The 19,674-nt window shown below is 41.0% G+C and overlaps 1 protein-coding gene across 1 annotated transcript in view; it reads left to right on the forward strand.

The window, feature by feature from the left end:
- Positions 1–19,674, forward strand: part of MAGI1 (membrane associated guanylate kinase, WW and PDZ domain containing 1) — a 627,906-nt gene that overhangs the window by 533,956 nt on the left and 74,276 nt on the right. The window contains 5 exon segments of the mRNA XM_007445682.1: positions 161–218; positions 3,179–3,276; positions 9,638–9,778; positions 15,063–15,245; positions 15,764–16,384. Coding sequence (XP_007445744.1) covers positions 161–218; positions 3,179–3,276; positions 9,638–9,778; positions 15,063–15,245; positions 15,764–16,384 — 1,101 coding nt within the window.

Here is a 19,674-nt window from a genome sequence, read left to right on the forward strand (position 1 = left end):
TTTTTTTTTTTTTTTTTTTTTTGGTTAAGATACACAGTTTTAATTGGATTTAAGGCATTATTTTATGAGTCTTTATTTTTTTGCCTAACCCAGTTGTTGAAAATCCTTAGGCTTTTCAAGAATATGCTCTTCTTGGTCTAAATGTTCTTTTCTTTTTCAGAACTGCCTGCTGGTTGGGAAAAGATTGATGACCCTGTCTATGGTATCTACTATGTAGAGTAAGTGCCTGTTAAAACACATTTGAGTTTGCACCCTTCTGTAATTATTTACATTTATGCTGAACAGAGTTTGCCATTGTGATAAGGTACAAACAGAATAATAATAGTAACATAATGTAAATTTTATAATGAAAAATATTCAGCAAATCTAATGATGGTAAATTATATTATAAAATTCATGAGGGCAGTATTCATGTCTTCTGTTTATCACTGTATTACCAAAGCCCAACATAGTCCTGGCCTATGGCAGGTACTGAATAATAAGTATTAGTTGAATGAATGAGAAAAGCAAGGAGTCAGTACACTGAGTATGGGTTGTTTATCTTCAGGAAAAGAATCAGTTTTGCCTATTTCTTGCCCTGCTTAAGTCTGAAGTTCTCAGTAATCATCTGTTTATTCATTCAGACTTTCCAGAAGGGTCAGACAGATCTAAATAATACATGAAACGCTGCCGCAATTAAGAAGGAAATTGAGAACTAGTCTAAGTGGCAAGACTGTGTAGGCCTCCTTGCCTTTACCATACAGGTGGCTCCTGTGTTCCATTTCTAAGAGTCTCAAACCCTCATCACTACCTCTTTACCACGTACCTTATTCTAGCAAGAGGCATCCACTTGGTCCTTTCATCACAGTTATATATTGTTAAGATGATACTCAAAGAAAATAAAAGAAACCTAAGTGGGTAAACATTGAAAAAATGTTTTACATCATTTCCTCTGAGAAAGATGAGTAATAAATAATAAAAGATCTTACAAAAGAGACACATGCCATATAAATGTTCTGTCATCAAAATCCTACCTGCCACAATGAAGATAACTTGGAACGCTTTCTATCACTGGAACGCTTTCTATCACTCACGCTGCTGGCAATGAAAAGTTATTCGTATAATACCCTGGTGATAGAAACATATGATGCAACAATGCCAGGCCATAAAATGCTCAGCATCTTATTGTAAAAAATTACGAGTTCAATATAGCAAGTGTCTTTGGTCAATACTCACATTGCCACCTCTTTACCTAACAGAAAGGTTGGGGATTGGGGGCATTAGAAAGGCCAACTTGAATGCCATTTGAAGCAACATGATGCATCTAGAGATTATCACACTAAGTGAAGTAAGTCAGAAAGAGAAAGACAAATACCATGTGATACCACTTATACGTGGAATCTAAAATATGACACAAATGAACCTACCTATGAAACAGAAACAGGATCACAGACATAGAGAGCAGACTTGTGGTTGCCAAGGGGGAGGAGATTGGGGGAGGGTTGGAGTGGGAGGCTGGGGTGAGCAGATATAGCCTTTTACCTATGGAATGGATAGCAGCAAAGTCCTACTGTATGGCACAGAGAACTCTGTTCAGTATCCTGCGATAAGCCATGAGGGAAAAGAACATTTTTTTAAAAAAGAATGTGTATATATATATATATATATATGTATGTATAACCAAATCACTTTGCTGTACAGCAGAAATTAACACAACATTGTAAATCAACTATACTTCAATAAAAAAAAATTTAATTTTAAAAAATTTAAAAGAAAAAGAAAGGTGATCTTAGTCGTTTCTCTGACCCTCATAAAATTCCTCTGTGTGCCCTACAGATCATTCTTCTCACAGATATACAGTGGGGCTCCTGTCTAATTGGGGCTTGTTTTGAGTTCTCCCTCAAATAATCTGTGCATCAAAAGAGAAAAAGAATAAATGACTACAGCTTTGATGGATAAAGAGACTTGGAGTGAGGGACGAGTTGTTACCTTACCATACATTTCTCCTCCCTGTCTTCTCAGGTCCATGTGCCTGTGAATGTTAGACTATATCTTAGCATGAAATTGCCTACCAGAATTAGGAAATAAACAAGTAGTCCTATAATAGGAATTAAGGGTAGTCGGCCTATCCACCCTACTTGACAAGCCTGTCTTTAAAAAATAAAGCCTTGCTTGAAAAAATATTTTGAGTTCTAAATAATCACATAATATGAATATTTTCAAACTTCTTATGAAGTATGATTTTGATGAAGGAAAAAAGGATTATGTTTATGCTTGTGTGTCTGTGTACTATGTGTGTATGTACATATACATACACTAAATAGGGTGATGGCAAAACAATATGCATTTGGATTTATATATATGTTTGTGTGTGTGTGTGTGTGTGTGTATTTTTATCTTGCCTTGGCCTTATTAGTTTGGGAGCCATCTGAAGTATCTGGGTCTTTGTCACTTTGAACACATCACATTTGCTTAGGTTAGCTGCATTTGGAGTCTTTTTGCCTAAGGCTTATCCTTTGAATCCTGACCCCACGCCTATTGATCAGAATAGTTGACAGATGTTGGTAGAGTCCTTCTTCTAACTTGATCGTTTGGGAAATGCTTATGCTTCCGTGAATTCCGTTGTAGAAAGTTACGTAGAATTTCTGGCGTTACTTATTACAGACAACACCACATCTTCACTTTAATCTCCTTTTAAAATAATTCTATAATCGACTTCTTGTTGAATTAAGGAAACACCCTCCTGTCACGTGATTCCTTGGGCATTTGGCAGAGTCAGTGGTTATAATCCTGGGACTTGAAAGCAGGCCAGTCTGAGCTTGAATCCTCTTTACTGTTGACTAGTTCTGTTTTGTTAGGTGAGCTGTTTCTTAACTGCTCAGAAACTTCCTTTCCTTATCCATAAAATAGGAATAAAAATAGGACCTCTATCCTAGCATTTATTGAAGATTTTAAAAATAAAATGCATGTAAAGCTGGTAGCACAGTGCTTGTTACAAATAAGTAGTCAGTATATGGAAACCATTCATTTTTGTTTTTATTTTATTTTATCTTCGTAACTGTGCTTTTTGACGCAAGATGCTCAACATCTCAGACCACCTGCTTTGCTCAGGTCTAATCAAGGGACTTGGACTGATTGGCTTTTTGCTTGTGGGATATGCACTGTTTCCTAACTGAATGCAATCTGCCTTCTGCTCCAGCCACATCAACAGGAAGACACAATATGAGAACCCGGTTCTAGAAGCCAAACGGAAGAGGCAGCTGGAGCAACAGCAGCAGCAGCAGCAGCAGCCAGAAGGTTCGCTTTCCCGTGATCTGTGGGCCAAGGAGCTCTGGGCAAAGCCTGGGCGCGGACACCCCCGTGTGGTCGGAACTGGCCACGAGCATCACGTCCTTTGCCGTGCTGGGGACTGGATGTCCTGGAAGGGTGGGGAGAAATGCAGAGCCTCTGCTAGATTCCATACCCTGAACCTGGACGGCTAAAGTCGGGGGTCCAGTTGAAAAGCACCCAGTCTCCACTCTAATTTAGAAAGGGGCTGCCGTTAGATTGGAGAACATTCCTGATGGTGGAAGAACTACCTTGTGCTCAGTAGCTTTTGCACAGCACCTGGTATCTAAATCCAAACCACTTTTAGCACGTTAAGAGGAGGTGCTGGGTATGAAACTAACTTTTAATTTTAGGAACATCACATATAAGAATCAGAAAACGCTGTTAATTTTCAGTGCTTTCAAAAAATTACAAGTTAGTTCATGCTCTTCACAAAAATATGAACAATTCAGGAGTGGAGAACATATAAGTTCTCCATTTAAGCCAGTGGAGGCCCTACTGGTTCCCATCCCACTCTCAGCAATAAAGACTGTGCAGAAATTTTCTGGGGATGTACAAATATGCATCTTTTTACAAAAAGTAGATCATAGTTTATATATATTAATATATATTTGTATATGTATTAGTTTTGTGACCTTTTTTTTTTCACTTAAGTATATCTCTTGCACAAATTTCAATGCTACTTAATATAGATTTACCTTTTTTTAACCTTTAAATTTTTTTTTTAAACATCTTTATTGGAGTATAATTGCCTTACAGTGGTGTGTTAGTTTCTGCTTCATAACAAAGTGAATCAGCTATACATATACATATAGCCCCATATCCCCTCCCTCTTGCATCTCCCTCCCACCCTCCCTATCCCACCCCTCAAGGCGGTCACAAAACACTGAGCTGATCTCCCTGTGCTATGCGGCTGCTTCCCACTAGCTATCTATTTTACATTTGGTAGTGTATATATGTCCATGCCACTCTCTCACTTCGTGCCAGTTACCCTTCCCCCTCCCCGTGTCCTCAAGTACATTCTCTACATCTGCGTCTTTATTCCTGTCCTGCCCCTAGGTTCTTCAGAACCATTCTTTTTTTTTTAGATTCCGTATATATGTGTTAGTATACGGTATTTGATTTTCTCTTTCTGACTTACCTCACTCTGTATGACAGACTCTAGGTCCATCCACCTCACTACAAATAACTCAGTTTCTCTTCTTTTTGTGGTTGAGTAATATTCCATTGTACATATGTGCCACATCTTCTTTATCCATTCATCTGTCAATGGACACCTAGGATGCTTCCATGTCCTGGCTATTGTAAATAGTGCTGCAATGAACATTGTGGTGCATGTCTCCTTTTGAATTATGGTTTTCTCAGGGTATATGCCCAGTAGTGGGATTGCTGGGTCGTATGGTAGTTCTATTTTTAGTTTTTTAAGGAACCTCCATTCTGTTCTCCATAGTGGCTGTATCAATTTACATTCCCACCAACAGTGCAAGAGGGTTCCCTTTTCTCCACACCCTCCCCAGCATTTATTGTTTGTAGATTTTTTGATGATGGCCATTCTGACCAGTGTGAGGTGATACCTCATTGTAGTTTTGATTTGCATTTCTCTAATGATTGGTGATGTTGAGCATCCTGTCATGTGTTTGCTGACAATATGTATATCTTCTTTGGAGAAACGTCTGTTTAGGTCTTCTACCCATTTTTGGATTGGGTTGTTTGTATTTTTGATATTGAGCTGCATGAGCTGCTTGTATATTTTGCAGATTAATCCTTTGTCAGTTGCTTCATTTGCAAATGTTTTCTCCCATTCTGAGGGGTGTCTTTTCGTCTTGTTTATGGTTTCCTTTGCTGTGCAAAAGATTTTAAGTTTCATTAGGTCCCATTTGCTTATTTTTGTTTTTATTTCCATTTCTCTAGGAGGTGGGTCAAAAAGGATCTTGCTGTGATTTATGTCATAGAGTGTTCTGCCTGTGTTTTCCTCTAAGAATTTTATAGTGTCTGGCCTTACATTTAGGTCTTCAATCCATTTTGAGTTTATTTTTGTGTATGGTGTTAGGGAGTGTTCTAATTTCATTCTTTTACATGTAGCTGTCCAGTTTTCCCAGCACCTCTTACTGAAGAGGCTGTCTTTTCTCCGCTGTATATTCTTGCCTCCTTTATCAAAGATAAGGTGATCATATGTGGGTGGGTTTATCTCTGGGCTTTATATCCTGTTCCACTGATGTATATTTGTGTTTTTGTGCCACTACCATACTGTCCTGATTACTGTAGCTTTCTAGTTTAGGCTGAAGTCCGGGAGCCTGATTCCTCCAGCTCCGTTTTTCGTTCTCAAGATTGCTTTGGCTCTTCGAGGTCTTTTGTGTTTCCATACAAAGTGTGAAAATTTTTGTTTTAGTTCTGTGAAAAATGCCATTGGTAGCTTGATAGGGATTGCTTTGAATCTGTAGATTGATTTGGGTAGTATAGTCATTTTCACAATGTTGATTCTTCTAATCCAAGAACATGGTATATCTCTCCATGTGTTTGTATCATTTTATCTTCCAGGTCACTTATCTGTTCTTCTGCCTCAGTTATTCTGCTATTGATTCTTTCTAGAGACTTTTTAATTTCATTTATTTTGTTGTTCATCATTGTTGGCTCTTTTGTTCTTTCAGGTCCTTGTTAAACGTTTCTTGTATTTTCTCCATTCTGTTTCCAAGATTTTGGATCATCTTTACTATCATTACTCTGAATTCTTTTTCAGGTAGACTGCCTATTATACTCTTCATTTGTTAGGTCTGGTGGGTTTTTTATCTTGCTCCTTCATCTGCTGTGTGTTTCTCTGTCTTCTCATTTTGCTTAACTTACTGTGTTTGGGGTCTTCTTTTCGCAGGCTGCAGGTTCATAGTTCCTGTTGTTTTTGGTGTCTGCCCCCAGTAGCTAAGGTTCGTTCATTGGGTTGTGTACGCTTCCTGGTGGAGGGGACTGGTGCCTTTGTTCTCGTGGATGAGGCTGGATCTTTCTGGTGGGCAGAACCACGTCTGGTGGTGTGTTTTAGGGTGTCTGTGACCTTATTATGATTTTAGGCAGCCTCTCTGCTAATGGTGGGGTTGTGTTCCTGTCTTGCTAGTTGTTTGGCATAGGGTGTCCAGCACTGTAGCTTGCTGGTCGTTGAGTGGAGCTGGGTCTTAGCGTTGAGATGGGTATCTCTGGGAGAGCTTTCACCATTTGATATTACGCGGAGCCGAAAGGTCTCTGGTGGACCAATGTCCTGAACTCGGCTCTCCCACCTCAGAGGCACAGCCCTGACACCCGGCTGGAGCACCAAAACCCTGTCAACCACACAGCTCAGAAGAAAAGGGAGGAGAAAGAAGCAAGAAGGCAGGAAGGGAGGGAGGGAGGAAAAGTTATTAAAATAAAAAAAAATTTTTTTTCCAATAAAAAGTAATTTGAAAAAAGAAAGGAAGAAGAGAGCAACGAAACCAAAAAAACAAATCCGCCAATTATAACAAGCACTAAAAACTATACTGGAAAAAAAAAAAAAAAGGACAGAACCCTAGGACAAACGGTAAAAGCAAAGCTATACAGAAAAAATCACACAAAGAAGCATACACGTACACACTCACAAAAAGAAAAAAAGGAAAAACAAAAAGATTATCTATGTATATAAAAAAAAAAAAAAACGAAGAGAGCGACAAAATCGATAAACAGATCTACCAATGATAATAAACTCTAAATACTAAACTACGATAAACATAAAAGCAGAAACAAATTAGATGCAGAAAGCAAACCCCAAGTCTAAAGTTGCTCCCAAAGTCCACCTCCTCAATTTGGGGATGATTCGTTGTCTATTCAGGTATTCCACAGATGCAGGGTACATCAAGTTGACTGTGGAGATTTAATCTGCTGCTCCTGAGGCTGCTGGGAGAGATTTCCCTTTCTCTTCTTTGTTCGCACAGCTCCTGGGGCTCAGCCTTGGATTTGGCCCCGCCTCTGCGTGTAGGTCGCCTGAGGGCATTCCTACAGACAGGACAGGGTTAAAGGAGTAGCTGATTCGGGGGCTCTGGCTCACGTAGGCCAGGGGGAGGGAGGGGTATGGAGTGCGGGGCGAGCCTGCGGCGGCAGAGGCCAGCGTGACATTGCACCCGCCTGAGGCGCGCCGTGCGTTCTCCCGGGGAAGTTGTCCCTGGATCACGGGACCCTGGCAGTGGTGGGCTGCGCGGGCTCCCGGGAGAGGAGGTGTGGATAGTGACCTGTGCTTGCACACAGGCTTCTTGGTGGCTGCAGCAGCAGCCTTAGCATCTCATGCCCGTCTCTGGTGTGCGCGCTGGTAGCCGCGGCTCGCACCCGTCTCTGGAGCTCGTTTAGGTGGCGCTCTGAGTCCCCTCTCCTCGCGCACCTTGAAACAGTGGTCTCTTGCCTCTTAGGCAAGTCCAGGCTTTTTCCCGATAGCTGTGGTGCACTAGCCCCTTCAGGCTGTGTTCATGCAGCCAACCCCAGTCCTCTCCCTGGGATCCGACCAAAGCCGGAGGCTCAGCTCCCAGCCCCCGCCCACCGCAGCATGTGAGCAGACCAGCCTCTCGGGCTGGTGAGTGCCGGTCGGCACTGGTCCTCTGTGCGGGAATGTCTCCGCTTTGCGCTCTGCACCCCTGTTGCTGCGCTCTCCTCTGTGGCTCCAAAGCTTCCCCCCTGCCACGCCCCCATCTCCGCCGGTGAAGGGGCTTCCTAATGTGTGGAAACTTTTCCTCCTCCACAGCTCCCTCCCAGAAGTGCAGGTCCCATCCCTATTTTTTTGTCTGTTTTTCCTTTTTTCTTTTGCCCTACCCAGGTACGTGGGGAGTTTCTTGCCTTTTGGGAGGTCTGAGGTCTTCTGCCAGCATTCAGTAGGTGTTCTGTAGGAGTTGTTCCACATGTAGATGTACTTCTGATGTATTTGTGAGGAGGAAGGTGATCTCCATGTCTTACTCCTCCGCCATCTTGAAGGTTTCCTACCTTGTAATTTTTAATGACTGCATATTATTCCCTTTTATGAATCTCTACACTTCATTTAGCCATCTATTTATTAATAGATGCTTAGGTGTTTCCTCATTTTTCATTGCAATCTTTAAAAATAATAGGCTTAGTACCCCTTCAGTGTAATATGTGGGTATCAGGTATATGGATATCGAGTATAATACTTCTCTTATTATAATATTGAATATAATAAATATAGACCATAGCCTGGAAGTTGGCAAACATTTTCTGTAAATGGCCATATAATAAATACTTTAGGCATTGCTATTCATACAGTCTCTATTAAAACTGCTCATCTCTGCCCGTATGGTATGAAAACAGCTACAGACTCTATGTAAACAAGTGGACATGGCTGTGTTTCAGTAAAACATTATGTGTGAACACTAAAATTTGAACCTCATGTAATTTTCATGTGTTACAAAATATTCTTTTTAGATTTTTTTCAATCATTTAAATATGTAGAAACCATTCTTGGCTTACAAGCTTCATAAAAATAGACATTAGGACCAATTTGGCCTGTAAGTCATAGTTTGACAACCGCTGCCATAGACTATATTTTAGAGAGAGTGTGTTTGTGTCTATGTGTGTGTGAGTATACTCACCCATTGAAAAGGTCTCCTTTCTACCTTAATCTCTTTCTATTTAAAAATTTTTTAAATTTTTTTATGAGTTTGGGGAATGGGAGTGTACAATTGAAATATGAGTGTTAAAATTGATGTACATATACAACTGACTGTTAGCTTAGCTGGAAAAGTGACTTTGGGGTAGATCTCAAGGATCACTCATAGTGGGTTATTTCTGGGCCTCCAAAGTGAGTACGACTTAGGACTCAGGAGTTTTAGTAATGGGTCCCATTTGGGCTTGAGAGATGATAGGGAATCTCACCTTAGTAAACTGCTACAATCCACCTTCAGTACCCCAGACAAGCAGGCTTCAGCAGCCCAGCCTAGGTGTAAATTGCATTAGAGAAGTTTCTCGCATACTGGGCCAGCTTTAGTTAAGTCTGTATCTTTCCTGATATTTTTTACTTGGTCTCACTTTGTACTCTCCAGCCAGAGAGAGCTGGAGATTTTATTAGTTGTATTTTTATTGGTTGTATTTCTGTCCTCAAAGATCTTAGGAGAAAGAGACAGAAAAACACACACACACACACACACACACACACACACACACACAGTGGGAGGGACCTTATTATCCTCATCATAGAGTGGGGTCAGATACCAGTTTCTTTTCATTCGAAGCTCTCTGCTTCTGGGTTTATAGGTTTGGGTAGTTTTATGATTAAGTTTTATAATGAAGAAGAAGGTGAATCCTAAGTAAGGCAACCTAAGTAAGTAATCTTAAGTAAGCAAATGAAAGGAAAAACAGCAAACTGTTTCTTGTCTTCTTGTAGAATGGACAGAAGATCATTCATCGCTCGTGCCTCCTATTATTCCAAACCACCCCCCAAGCAATCCGGAGCAGGCCAGAGAACCTCCACTTCAGGGTAAAGTGTTTTTATAATTGCATCCTAATTTGGCTCAAAATTTTAATTTTTTTAAAGAAACTTTAAAGAGTGGAATCTTGTAACGCCCAAGTCATTCCAAAGAATTGTTCCTAGACAGTTCTTTGTTGTGGGCTGTCCTGTATGTATTGTAGGACACTGAGCAGTGTTCCTGGCCTCTACCCACTAGGTGCCAGGAGAATCCCTCCCACTTTGTGACAAACAAGTCCCCAGATATTGCCACATGCCCCTGGCGGGGGGCGGGGGGGGTAGAGTTGTGAATCCTTGATTTAGAGACCACAGATATTTAATATTGTGTTAAATAAGATACACTGAAAATTCAACACTAGATGATATTTCAAGATTCTAGTCAACGTGTTTGATTTTGACTAAGATTTTCTTGTAAATATAAAATGGTTTGATATTATTGTGTTGTAAACTCTAACCTCTTTTCTTGCTGCAGTTTTGGCATTTATGCATGTTTTACATCGCTTCATTGGGTCTCACTTATTTACATTCACAAGTAGTATGCATCCCCTACAGAGATTCATTTTTGAAAATTGGAAGCTCCAGAATCTTGCTACTTTCAGGCCTCATTACTCTTAAGGGATAGAAAAGGTTTTGGGGTTTTTTGTTTAGTTTTTTTCTTTTGAATAAAAAAAATAGAACAAGCAGCATATTTGATAGTGTTGGGGAGTTTGTGTTACAGAACCATGAAAAAAAACTGTAAGATTTGTGTTCCTTCTCTCAACATTCTAAAAGAAATAAATAATTGTGTCAGACATTGAAAGATAAGTAGAATACCTCTTTTCCCTAATTTTCATTCCTCCATTGTAATTTTCATAAGAAAAATTGTTTCCCTTTTAGCTGATATTGTCATGAGATTGGTATTAATATCAACTTATATAAAATAATTTCATACTTTTCTATGGTGTTAATGGTTTTAATACAGATAGAACATAGAAGATAATAACATATTAATTCATATCAACATGATTGTGGCCTGCTTTGTATTTTTTTAAACATGAAATTCCTCTGCGGCCTCATGTTGTCTTATTTTCCTGCTCATGGTAAGTTAGCTACACTAACTTTTCAGTTCCTTGGACCTCTTTTCAATTCCTTAAATCAGCGAAACTATGGACCACATCAGGGCCTTTGCATATGCTGTTCCCTGTTTGCAGCTGTCTTTTCCTCCCACTCTTTGCTTTGCTACCTTCTACTCATCTAAAGTTTTTACTGGATTCCCCTGTCTTATTCACTCTTCCCATCTTAAATTTCTTATTTATAGAATTTAACTGTTGATAATTAGTGTTTATTTATGTTCAATTATCTAACAACAGTTTCCTCTTCAGACTTTAAATCCTATGGAGGTAGGAGACTGGTTTTATTTCCCACTGGGGGACACCCCGAACTAGACCTAATCGCCTCTGCTAAATTTATTATTGTGTGAAACAACGTATGTACATCCATGATAACCAGCCTAGCTTCCTTAAAGAATTGTCTTAGAGATTAAATCAATTAAAGCTTTAAAGTTTCAGGTTCTGGGTGCCACATGCTTAGTGCACCAGCTGAGTTAAGAGTCCAGATGGAATTGATCTCTATTAGGAACTTTATCTCAGATTCTTCTCTTGTTTTAGGCCTTTTATTCCTTTTCTTTTTTACTTTAGTCCTCTAGGCTCCCATAGTGGTTAGGGTTTGGGAGAGGCTCACTGAACTCCCTGTGGGAAGTAGTCATTATTCTTAAAACCCTTCTACTTCATAGTCTCTACATTGATTCTTGTCTTTCACATATAGTCATATCTTTGGAATATAATGGATACAGAAGCCAGTTTAAATCCATACCCTTTGACTCCAAGCTACAATTGTGAGAAACATTAAATTGGATATTATCATCATAGGTTACAACTCTGGGTTCTCTGCCTGCTGGTTAAGCATCCTGGTCTATGTTCCTGACAGTACTGTCAGGAAGAAGCTGTATAGCTAATAGGGTTAGATTGTTTGGTATTAATTTTGCTAAGTTCACTGCTCAACTAAACTTGCTTCTGATCAAGAGTGTACTTCTCATCCCAGCAAATGATAATTTTAAAGAGATCTGCTCTTGGGAAATCTCTCCATCTTCCACCTTATGCTCAGAGAGAGATTTTTGTAGCTGCCCGTTTACCCCACCCACTTCACCACCACCATCATCAAAGTAATAGCCTACATTTGTTGAGCTCTTTTATGCAGCAGCCACCTCCCTAAGCACTTCACCTGTGTTGTCTGTCCACAGTTCTTCCTTACAACCATCATGTGAATGTTCAGCTTGGTACCCTCATTACCTCCACTTATGCATCCGACCCTCAGGCAGAGAGAGGTTTAGTAACTTGCCCAAAGCCACACAGCCAGGGAGTAGTAAAGCACAGATGTGAACCATAGCTGTCATTGGGAACAGTTTAACTCTTGGCTATAACACCTTGTTGTTGTAGTTTTTTGTGGGATGCTTCGTTGCATAGTTTCAATGTGTACCATCCAATATGGCTGCTACTGGCTACATGTTACCAGTTAAATTCAAGTTCATTACAATTAAAAACTCAAAAATTCAGTTCCTCCGTTCCACTAGCCATGTTTCAAGGGCTCAAGAGCTGCGTGTGACCAGCAGCTGCCATGTCGGACAGTGCAGATACAGAGCATTTCCTGCGTCACAGGACGTGCTCTTGGTCAGCACTAGTGTAGGGTACTCAAACAGTATTACCAAGAATAGTGCAGCTTGGCAGAGAAGCAAGCACCTATGGGTTATTCAGGAGTAGATGTTTGGGCCGAAACCCAGAAGGTCCTGATTCACTGAGTCCAGGGCAGCCCCTAGAAGTGAGTACGTCTTTAAAAAGTTGCCCAGGTGATCCTCACACATAACCACATCTACAAGTGGTGACTAGTAAAGAGATTAGCGTCTCTTAGAAAATGACACGTGCCACAGGGCTGCAGCAGAGAGCTCCACGTTCCACTGCTTGTGGGTAGAAAAGCATTTCTTTTCCAAACTACAATAACTGATGATCTACCCACACATAAAACGTAATAAAACGTGCATAAATGTGAAACCCTCTGATCTTCCCTCCCTAGTTAAGTGTTGAAACAGGAAGTCAGTGGTGTAATTTCAAAGTCTTCTTCATGTCTCTTAAGATGAAAACATTCTGAGCTCAAAATATGCTAATGGTTTTAAAACATTTCATTCAGATAATCTGCCAGATACATTTTTACATTTTCTAACTTTGCCTTTAATCAGGGTGGGAAACTTACACACTCAACCACCTCTTTCTGCCTTCTCAACGGCACGTTAAATCTCATTTCTTTGCGCTGTTGTTCATTCATTCATTCAACACACATTTTTGGAGCACATACAATGAAACAGGCCGCGTTCTACACGCTGGATATACAAGCAGAAATCCTCGTGGGGTTTCCATTTTAGTGTTGTGTGGGTGGGCATGTGCAGTGCCCCTCCTGCAAGGGGCAATAATAAGTAAGGTGTTTACTGTGTGGGATGGTGGTAAATGCTAACAACAAAAATAAAGCAGGTAAGGGGGATTGTGAATGTTGAAGCAGGTATTGCAGTTTTTAATACGGTGGACAGAGAAAGCCTCACTGAGAAGGTGATGGCTATTGATGTCTTTGCATAAGTGAAATACATTTCCCTTCGAGCTCGCCCTAGTAGCCTCTGCCTCAAGAATGTCTGCTATTCACACATCCCCAAAAGGAAAATTTGGGGGTTATCTCAACGGTCCTCGATTTTCCATCTAGTAATTACCGTAGCAATTGTCTCAGTACAAGCCCTGGCTGCACTTGACATCACCTCCCTGTTGCTCTGGCAGACGACTTCGCATGGTGAATCCTGCTAGGTCTCACCTTTCATTACCCACGGTGACAGGGCTGTAGTTTGTCATGCTTCCCACCAGCCTTGGGACTGCTCTAGAGAGGAGGAGGTGAGTGAGCAGACCTGTGACTCCAGGCAATTTAAAAAAGCCTTCTTAAGAGCCAGAAACTTTTGAAATGTGCAGTTAAAGATTGTATGTGTGCCCAGAGACCTTTTAAAAAAGATACAGCTAACCAAAAATAACTTTCCTTCCTGGGTGCCAGCCTGGTAGTGCAGGGGTATATGGAGACATGGAGACTTTTTCTCCTGTTTGTTTGTTTTATTTTTTTTTAATATTTATTTATTTATTTATTTGTATAACATTTTTGATAGAAAAGAAATAGGGCAGGTGGAGAAGCCGTGGCCAGGGCGGGAGATGGGAAATATAATTAGGAGAGTTGAAAGAGGGTGAGCATAGAATGATGTTCACTACCGGGGGTAATCAGGGAAATTCCAATGAGCTTCTTAATTACAGAGAAATGCCCAAACCCAAAATAAAATTTTGGGTTTGTGTACAAAATGTTATTTGTGAATGTTATCAAGAAAACTCAATAAAACCTTAGGTAGCATGTTCGGAAGCTGTATATCTATGAATTTATTTTAAATAAGACAACTGAATTTGGAGCCATCTGGCTCTTGTTACTATTTTGTTTAGTTCAGGTTTTTTTCTTTTCCCTTAAATATTCTAAGCCACATGTCCTAAATGTTTTTTAAATATTAAGTTTTAGCAGCAGACATATCTAGGCAATTCCACAAATTGTTAAACGATGCAAATGAACAGGAAAAATCAGGTGAATTTTAGAATTCAATTCACAGTAGAGTTATGACTTTAATTTTTAATATAATGATTCTCCATTTTTATCAAGTTATTCTTTGTGACTATACTATGTCTCCTAGTATTATCTCTTTAGTTTCAGAATGAATTTTCTGTTTGTCTGAAAGCTAAAGTTTTTGCTTAATTGGTTTTATAAGTGGAAGCCAAGCACAAGGCAATATATTGGAAGCCATACTGGAAAATATAAACTATGACAAAACAGAAGACACCAAGCAAAGACCCACTCCTCTTTCTCTGAAGAACTTCACGTAGTTTGCTGTCAAACTACATGAAATAAAACTAGGAATCCATGTCAGACGATGGACACCAATGTCATCCTTCTCTTACATTTTCTTTTGGATCTTTGTGCTGATACACTATGTACCTTAGCCCCCTCCTTACACAAAGGGGCCTAGGAACTCCTAGGAACTTAATACTGAAATCAAGAGAGGACTTTCTTAGGGCACCTTTGTGCCCACATGCCCCAGCACAGGAGCTTGGAGAGTTATCTCTAAGTTCTTATCATTTCTTAGTTAATTCATCTTTTCACTCCTGGTGATGTTCCTTATACATTTGTTGTTTTAATCCAGGCAAACCCTTTTTTACACGAAACCCTTCAGAGTTGAAAGGCAAATTCATTCACACGAAGCTGCGGAAAAGCAGCCGTGGCTTTGGCTTCACGGTCGTTGGAGGGGATGAGCCTGACGAGTTTCTGCAGATCAAGAGCTTGGTCCTAGATGGTCCCGCCGCGTTGGACGGCAAGATGGAAACAGGTATGAGACACCACATGGTCCTGTGTGGTCAGGACCAGATGACACCATGATTTCATAAGTTTGTAAGTGTCCTTTAGAAACTTGGCGAATGAACAAGATTCCTGCACTAACTAAATGCATTCCCTGATATAAATGAAAAGCTTTGAAGCATTTTAACATTTCCCCATTTTGGGGAACTGTTAGGGTGCTGTTGAGTACAGTAAGGCAGTAATTTACTAAAAATGTGGATCCATTTGAATAAATGAATTCTCAGCTTGGTTTTTTTATAGTGAGAATTTTTTTCAGAAGAAAGCTCCAATGTTCTTTCAACGATCATTATATTCTCATTAGCAGGGAAGACACTAGATGCTACAAAAATGCCTGATTAGCATAAAATAACTAATAGAAGCAGTCTCTTTGTGCTTTACGGTACTACCCCCAAACAGTTTCAGTTCAGCTTCGTATTGGTAGGATTTGATAGTATAAAACTGATATAACTTTTCTGGGCACTGTTTTTTTAACCGTCAACTCTTTTGCAGGAGATGTGATTGTGAGTGTGAACGACACCTGTGTTTTGGGACACACGCACGCACAAGTTGTGAAAATCTTCCAGTCCATTCCCATCGGTGCCAGCGTGGACCTTGAACTCTGCCGAGGTTATCCATTGCCTTTTGACCCAGATGACCCCAACACGAGTTTAGTGACCTCTGTGGCCATTTTGGATAAAGAACCAATTATTGTGAATGGGCAAGAGACCTATGACTCGCCGGCTAGTCACAGTAGTAAAACAGGCAAAGTCAATGGCATGAAGGATGCCAGGCCAAGCAGCCCTGCAGACGTGGCTTCAAACGGTTCCCATGGTTACCCTAATGACACTGTCTCTTTGGCTTCCTCCATAGCCACTCAGCCAGAACTCATAACTGTTCATATAGTCAAAGGGCCAATGGGCTTTGGTTTTACTATTGCGGACAGTCCTGGAGGTGGCGGCCAAAGAGTGAAACAGATTGTCGACAGTCCAAGGTGCCGAGGCCTGAAGGAAGGGGATCTTATAGTGGAAGTTAATAAGAAGAACGTGCAGGCTCTGACTCACAACCAAGTTGTGGACATGCTGATCGAATGTCCAAAGGGAAGTGAGGTCACATTGTTAGTGCAACGAGGAGGTATGTAGATTTATTATCTTTCACTGTTTTTAAACCCAAATCCATTGTTGTACTTACTGGTTATCAGGTAGCTATTTGGGGCTTTCTGAATGTCTGTTCCTTTAAGATCATTTTTATTTAAATATTGGGAAATGCATTCAAAATGCCTTCTGATTTCTCTAAATGCTAGCCTCTTTAGAATAAAGGTTATGTTTATACTTTATGTATTTATACAAAGGGACATGCAGCTAGAGTGATACTGTTACTGAAAGTGGGGTCTGGCTGCTTGCCACTCAAAAGCTAATAAAAAGGCAAGGTTGGTGGAAAGGAAACTATGTTTTACTTCAGAGGCGGGCAACCTGTGGGGAGGGTGGACTCATGTCCAAAGGCCAGTTCCCCCCCAGCAGAGTCAGTGGGCAAGAGTTTTTATAGCCAGAGGGAGAGGGTTACATGCAGAAACAGCACAGTCAGCTCTCACAGTCATCTTGAAATTGGCCAAGCAGTGGTCTGATCAGTGTCATCTTGATTATTTCAAGTACAGTTAGTCTTCAGTTCCAGGGTCAGTTTGTTCCCATTTCTTTGAGGCCTGTTCTCAGAATTGTGGCAGCTCCTGTCATGGCTGCAGTCTGGTCATCATGTAGTTCACTTCTTCCACCTGGTGCGGGTTTCTGTATCTACAAACCAGCTCAAAGGATATGGCTGTGAATGTTTAGCCCTTGAGAAGGAACTAAAGGTCCCTGACTTTGCTTAATGACTAAACTGTTATTATTTGGTTCTGTTTGACTGTTTTCCTTAGCTTCTGCATTTTCTCACTTCTCTGATTAAACTTATTCTTTGAGTAGAGTTTTTCTACAGACAAAAGGCAGGTGGAGGACATGGCGGGGAAAGGACCATAGGGTCCTGCTCTGTTTCAATACCTTTAAATGTAAATCAGACTGTGCCTTTTAAAACCCATTAAGCTTTGAAAACCTTTATCTTTTAAGTCTCCTGAACCGGGTCGACACAGTGTGCGTGCAAAACGTGGCTCTCGGCCACTCTTCCAGCCTCGTCTCACACTCCTCCCCCTTCCTCACCGTGCTTGGCCACCTGGCTTCTTTTCTGTAGTGCCTTCACTACTCTAAGCCCTTCTGTCTCGGGGCCTTTGCACTTTCTGTTTCCACTGCTTGGAAGACTCTTTTCCCCAGCTCTTCACTTGGCTGGCTCGGGCTCATTCAGGGCTCCTCCTGAGAGAGGGCTTCTCTGATTACTTATCTAAAGTAGCCCCCAGCACTCCTATGTAATCTCTGCTGCATCACCCCATTTCTTTTTTTTGTTTGTTTTGGTTTTTTTTGTTGTTTGTTTTGTTTTTTTGCGGTACGCGGGCCTCTCACTGTTGTGGCCTCTCCTGCTGCGGAGCACAGGCTCCGGACGCACAGGCTCAGCGACCGTGGCTCACGGGCCCAGCCGCTCCGCGGCATGCGGGATCTTCCCGGACCGGGGCACGAACCCGCGTCCCCTGCATCGGCAGGCGGACTCTCAACCACTGTGCCACCAGGGAAGCCCCACCCCATTTCTTAATAGCTTTTATCATGATCATTATTATCACAAGCCATTGTTTTGTATATTTACTTATTTTTCTTTGTTCCTCTCTCTTTTTCTTTTTTTTTATTGGAGTACAGTTTTTTAAATTTTTATTGGAGTATAGTTGATTTACAATGTTATGTCAGTTTCAGGCATACCGCAAAGTGAATCTGTTATACATGTACATATATCCACCCTTTTTTAGATTCTTTTCCCGTATAGGTCATGACAAGAGTGTTGAGTAGAGTTCCCTGTGCTGTACAGTAGGTCCTTATTGGTTATCTGCTTTATATATAGTAGCGTGTATATGTCAATCCCAATCTTTCAATTTATCCCTCCCCCAACCTTACCCCCGGGAATCATAAGTTCATTTTCTACATCTGTAAATCTATTTCTGTTTTGTAGATAAGTTCATTTGTACCCTTTGTTTTTAGATTCCACATATAAGCGATATCATATGATATTTGTCTTTCTCTGACTTCACTCAGTGTGACAATCTCTAGGTCCATCCAAGTTGATGCAAATGGCATTATTTTGTTCTTCTTTATGACTAATATTCCATTGTGTGTATGTACCACATCTTCTTTATCCATTCATCTGTTGATGGGCATCTAGGTTGCTTCCGTGTCCTGGCTATCGTAAATAGCACTGCAATGAACATTGGGGTGTGTGTATCTTTTTGAATTATGCTTTTCTCCAGATATATGCCCAAGAATGGGATTGCTGGATCAGATGGTAGCTCTATTTTTAGTTTTTTAAGGAACCTGCATACTGTTCTCCATAGTGGCTCTACCAGTTTCCATTCCCACCAACAGTGTAGGAGGGTTCCCTTTACTCTCTCTTTTTCATTCGAATATAAGCTCCATAAAGCCAGAGCCCACCTCTGCATGTTGACAGCTGTATCCCCAGTACTTAACACAGTACCTGACTCCCGCTAGGTGCTCATGAATGAATAGGTAATGAATGAATGAATGGATATGTGATTATTTATACTTGGCAGCAACAACGGCTCCACCAATCGTATCAAAAACATCTCAGCATACGCACATTTTAATGAAGGGGTAGTGGATCTCAGAGAAGTGGGGGTATTCTAAATCCTTAGACAGTTGGCTTTCTTTCCCCTGCCAGCAATCCCCCACCTCTGTGCCACCGGAACTCCCATGACCTCACACTGAGAAACATTTTATGCCTGTTGAAATGTCTTGCTCCTGGGTCTGTATTTGTGACTAATCTTGATTGATCACCTCCCACAATGGGCCTGAGTTTGGTCATTTCCTTGACCCTTGCCAATAGGATGTGTTTCATGCACAGAGTATTCTGACCCTCTGAAAAGAGATCAGGACCCAGACTTTTATTTCCTCTCGGTTTCATTGAGACAGAAAAGCTTGTTTATGTCGCAACAGCCATGTCCTTGGGCTCTCGTGAAGCTGTGTGTGCTGTGATCAAAATGATTGGGGTTGTGGGAAGGACATCCAAAATTCAGGACTGTCTGTGTGAATTACAATGCTCAGTCCACCCTTCTTGAAGAGGTGTAAAACCCATTTGCAGATTTTTAAATTTTTTTTGCAGATTTTTTTTTACTTTATTTATTTTTATTTCTTTATTTATTTTGCGGTACGCGGGCCTCTCACTGTTGTGGTCTCTCCCGTTGCGGAGCACAGGCTCCGGACGCGCAGGCTCAGCGGCCATGGCTCACGGGCCCAGCCGCTCCACGGCACGTGGGTTCTTCCGGGACTGTGGCACGAACCCGT

This window comes from Lipotes vexillifer, unplaced genomic scaffold, assembly GCF_000442215.2.
Source record: "Lipotes vexillifer unplaced genomic scaffold, Lipotes_vexillifer_v1.1 scaffold239, whole genome shotgun sequence".
Classification (NCBI taxonomy): domain Eukaryota; kingdom Metazoa; phylum Chordata; class Mammalia; order Artiodactyla; family Lipotidae; genus Lipotes; species Lipotes vexillifer.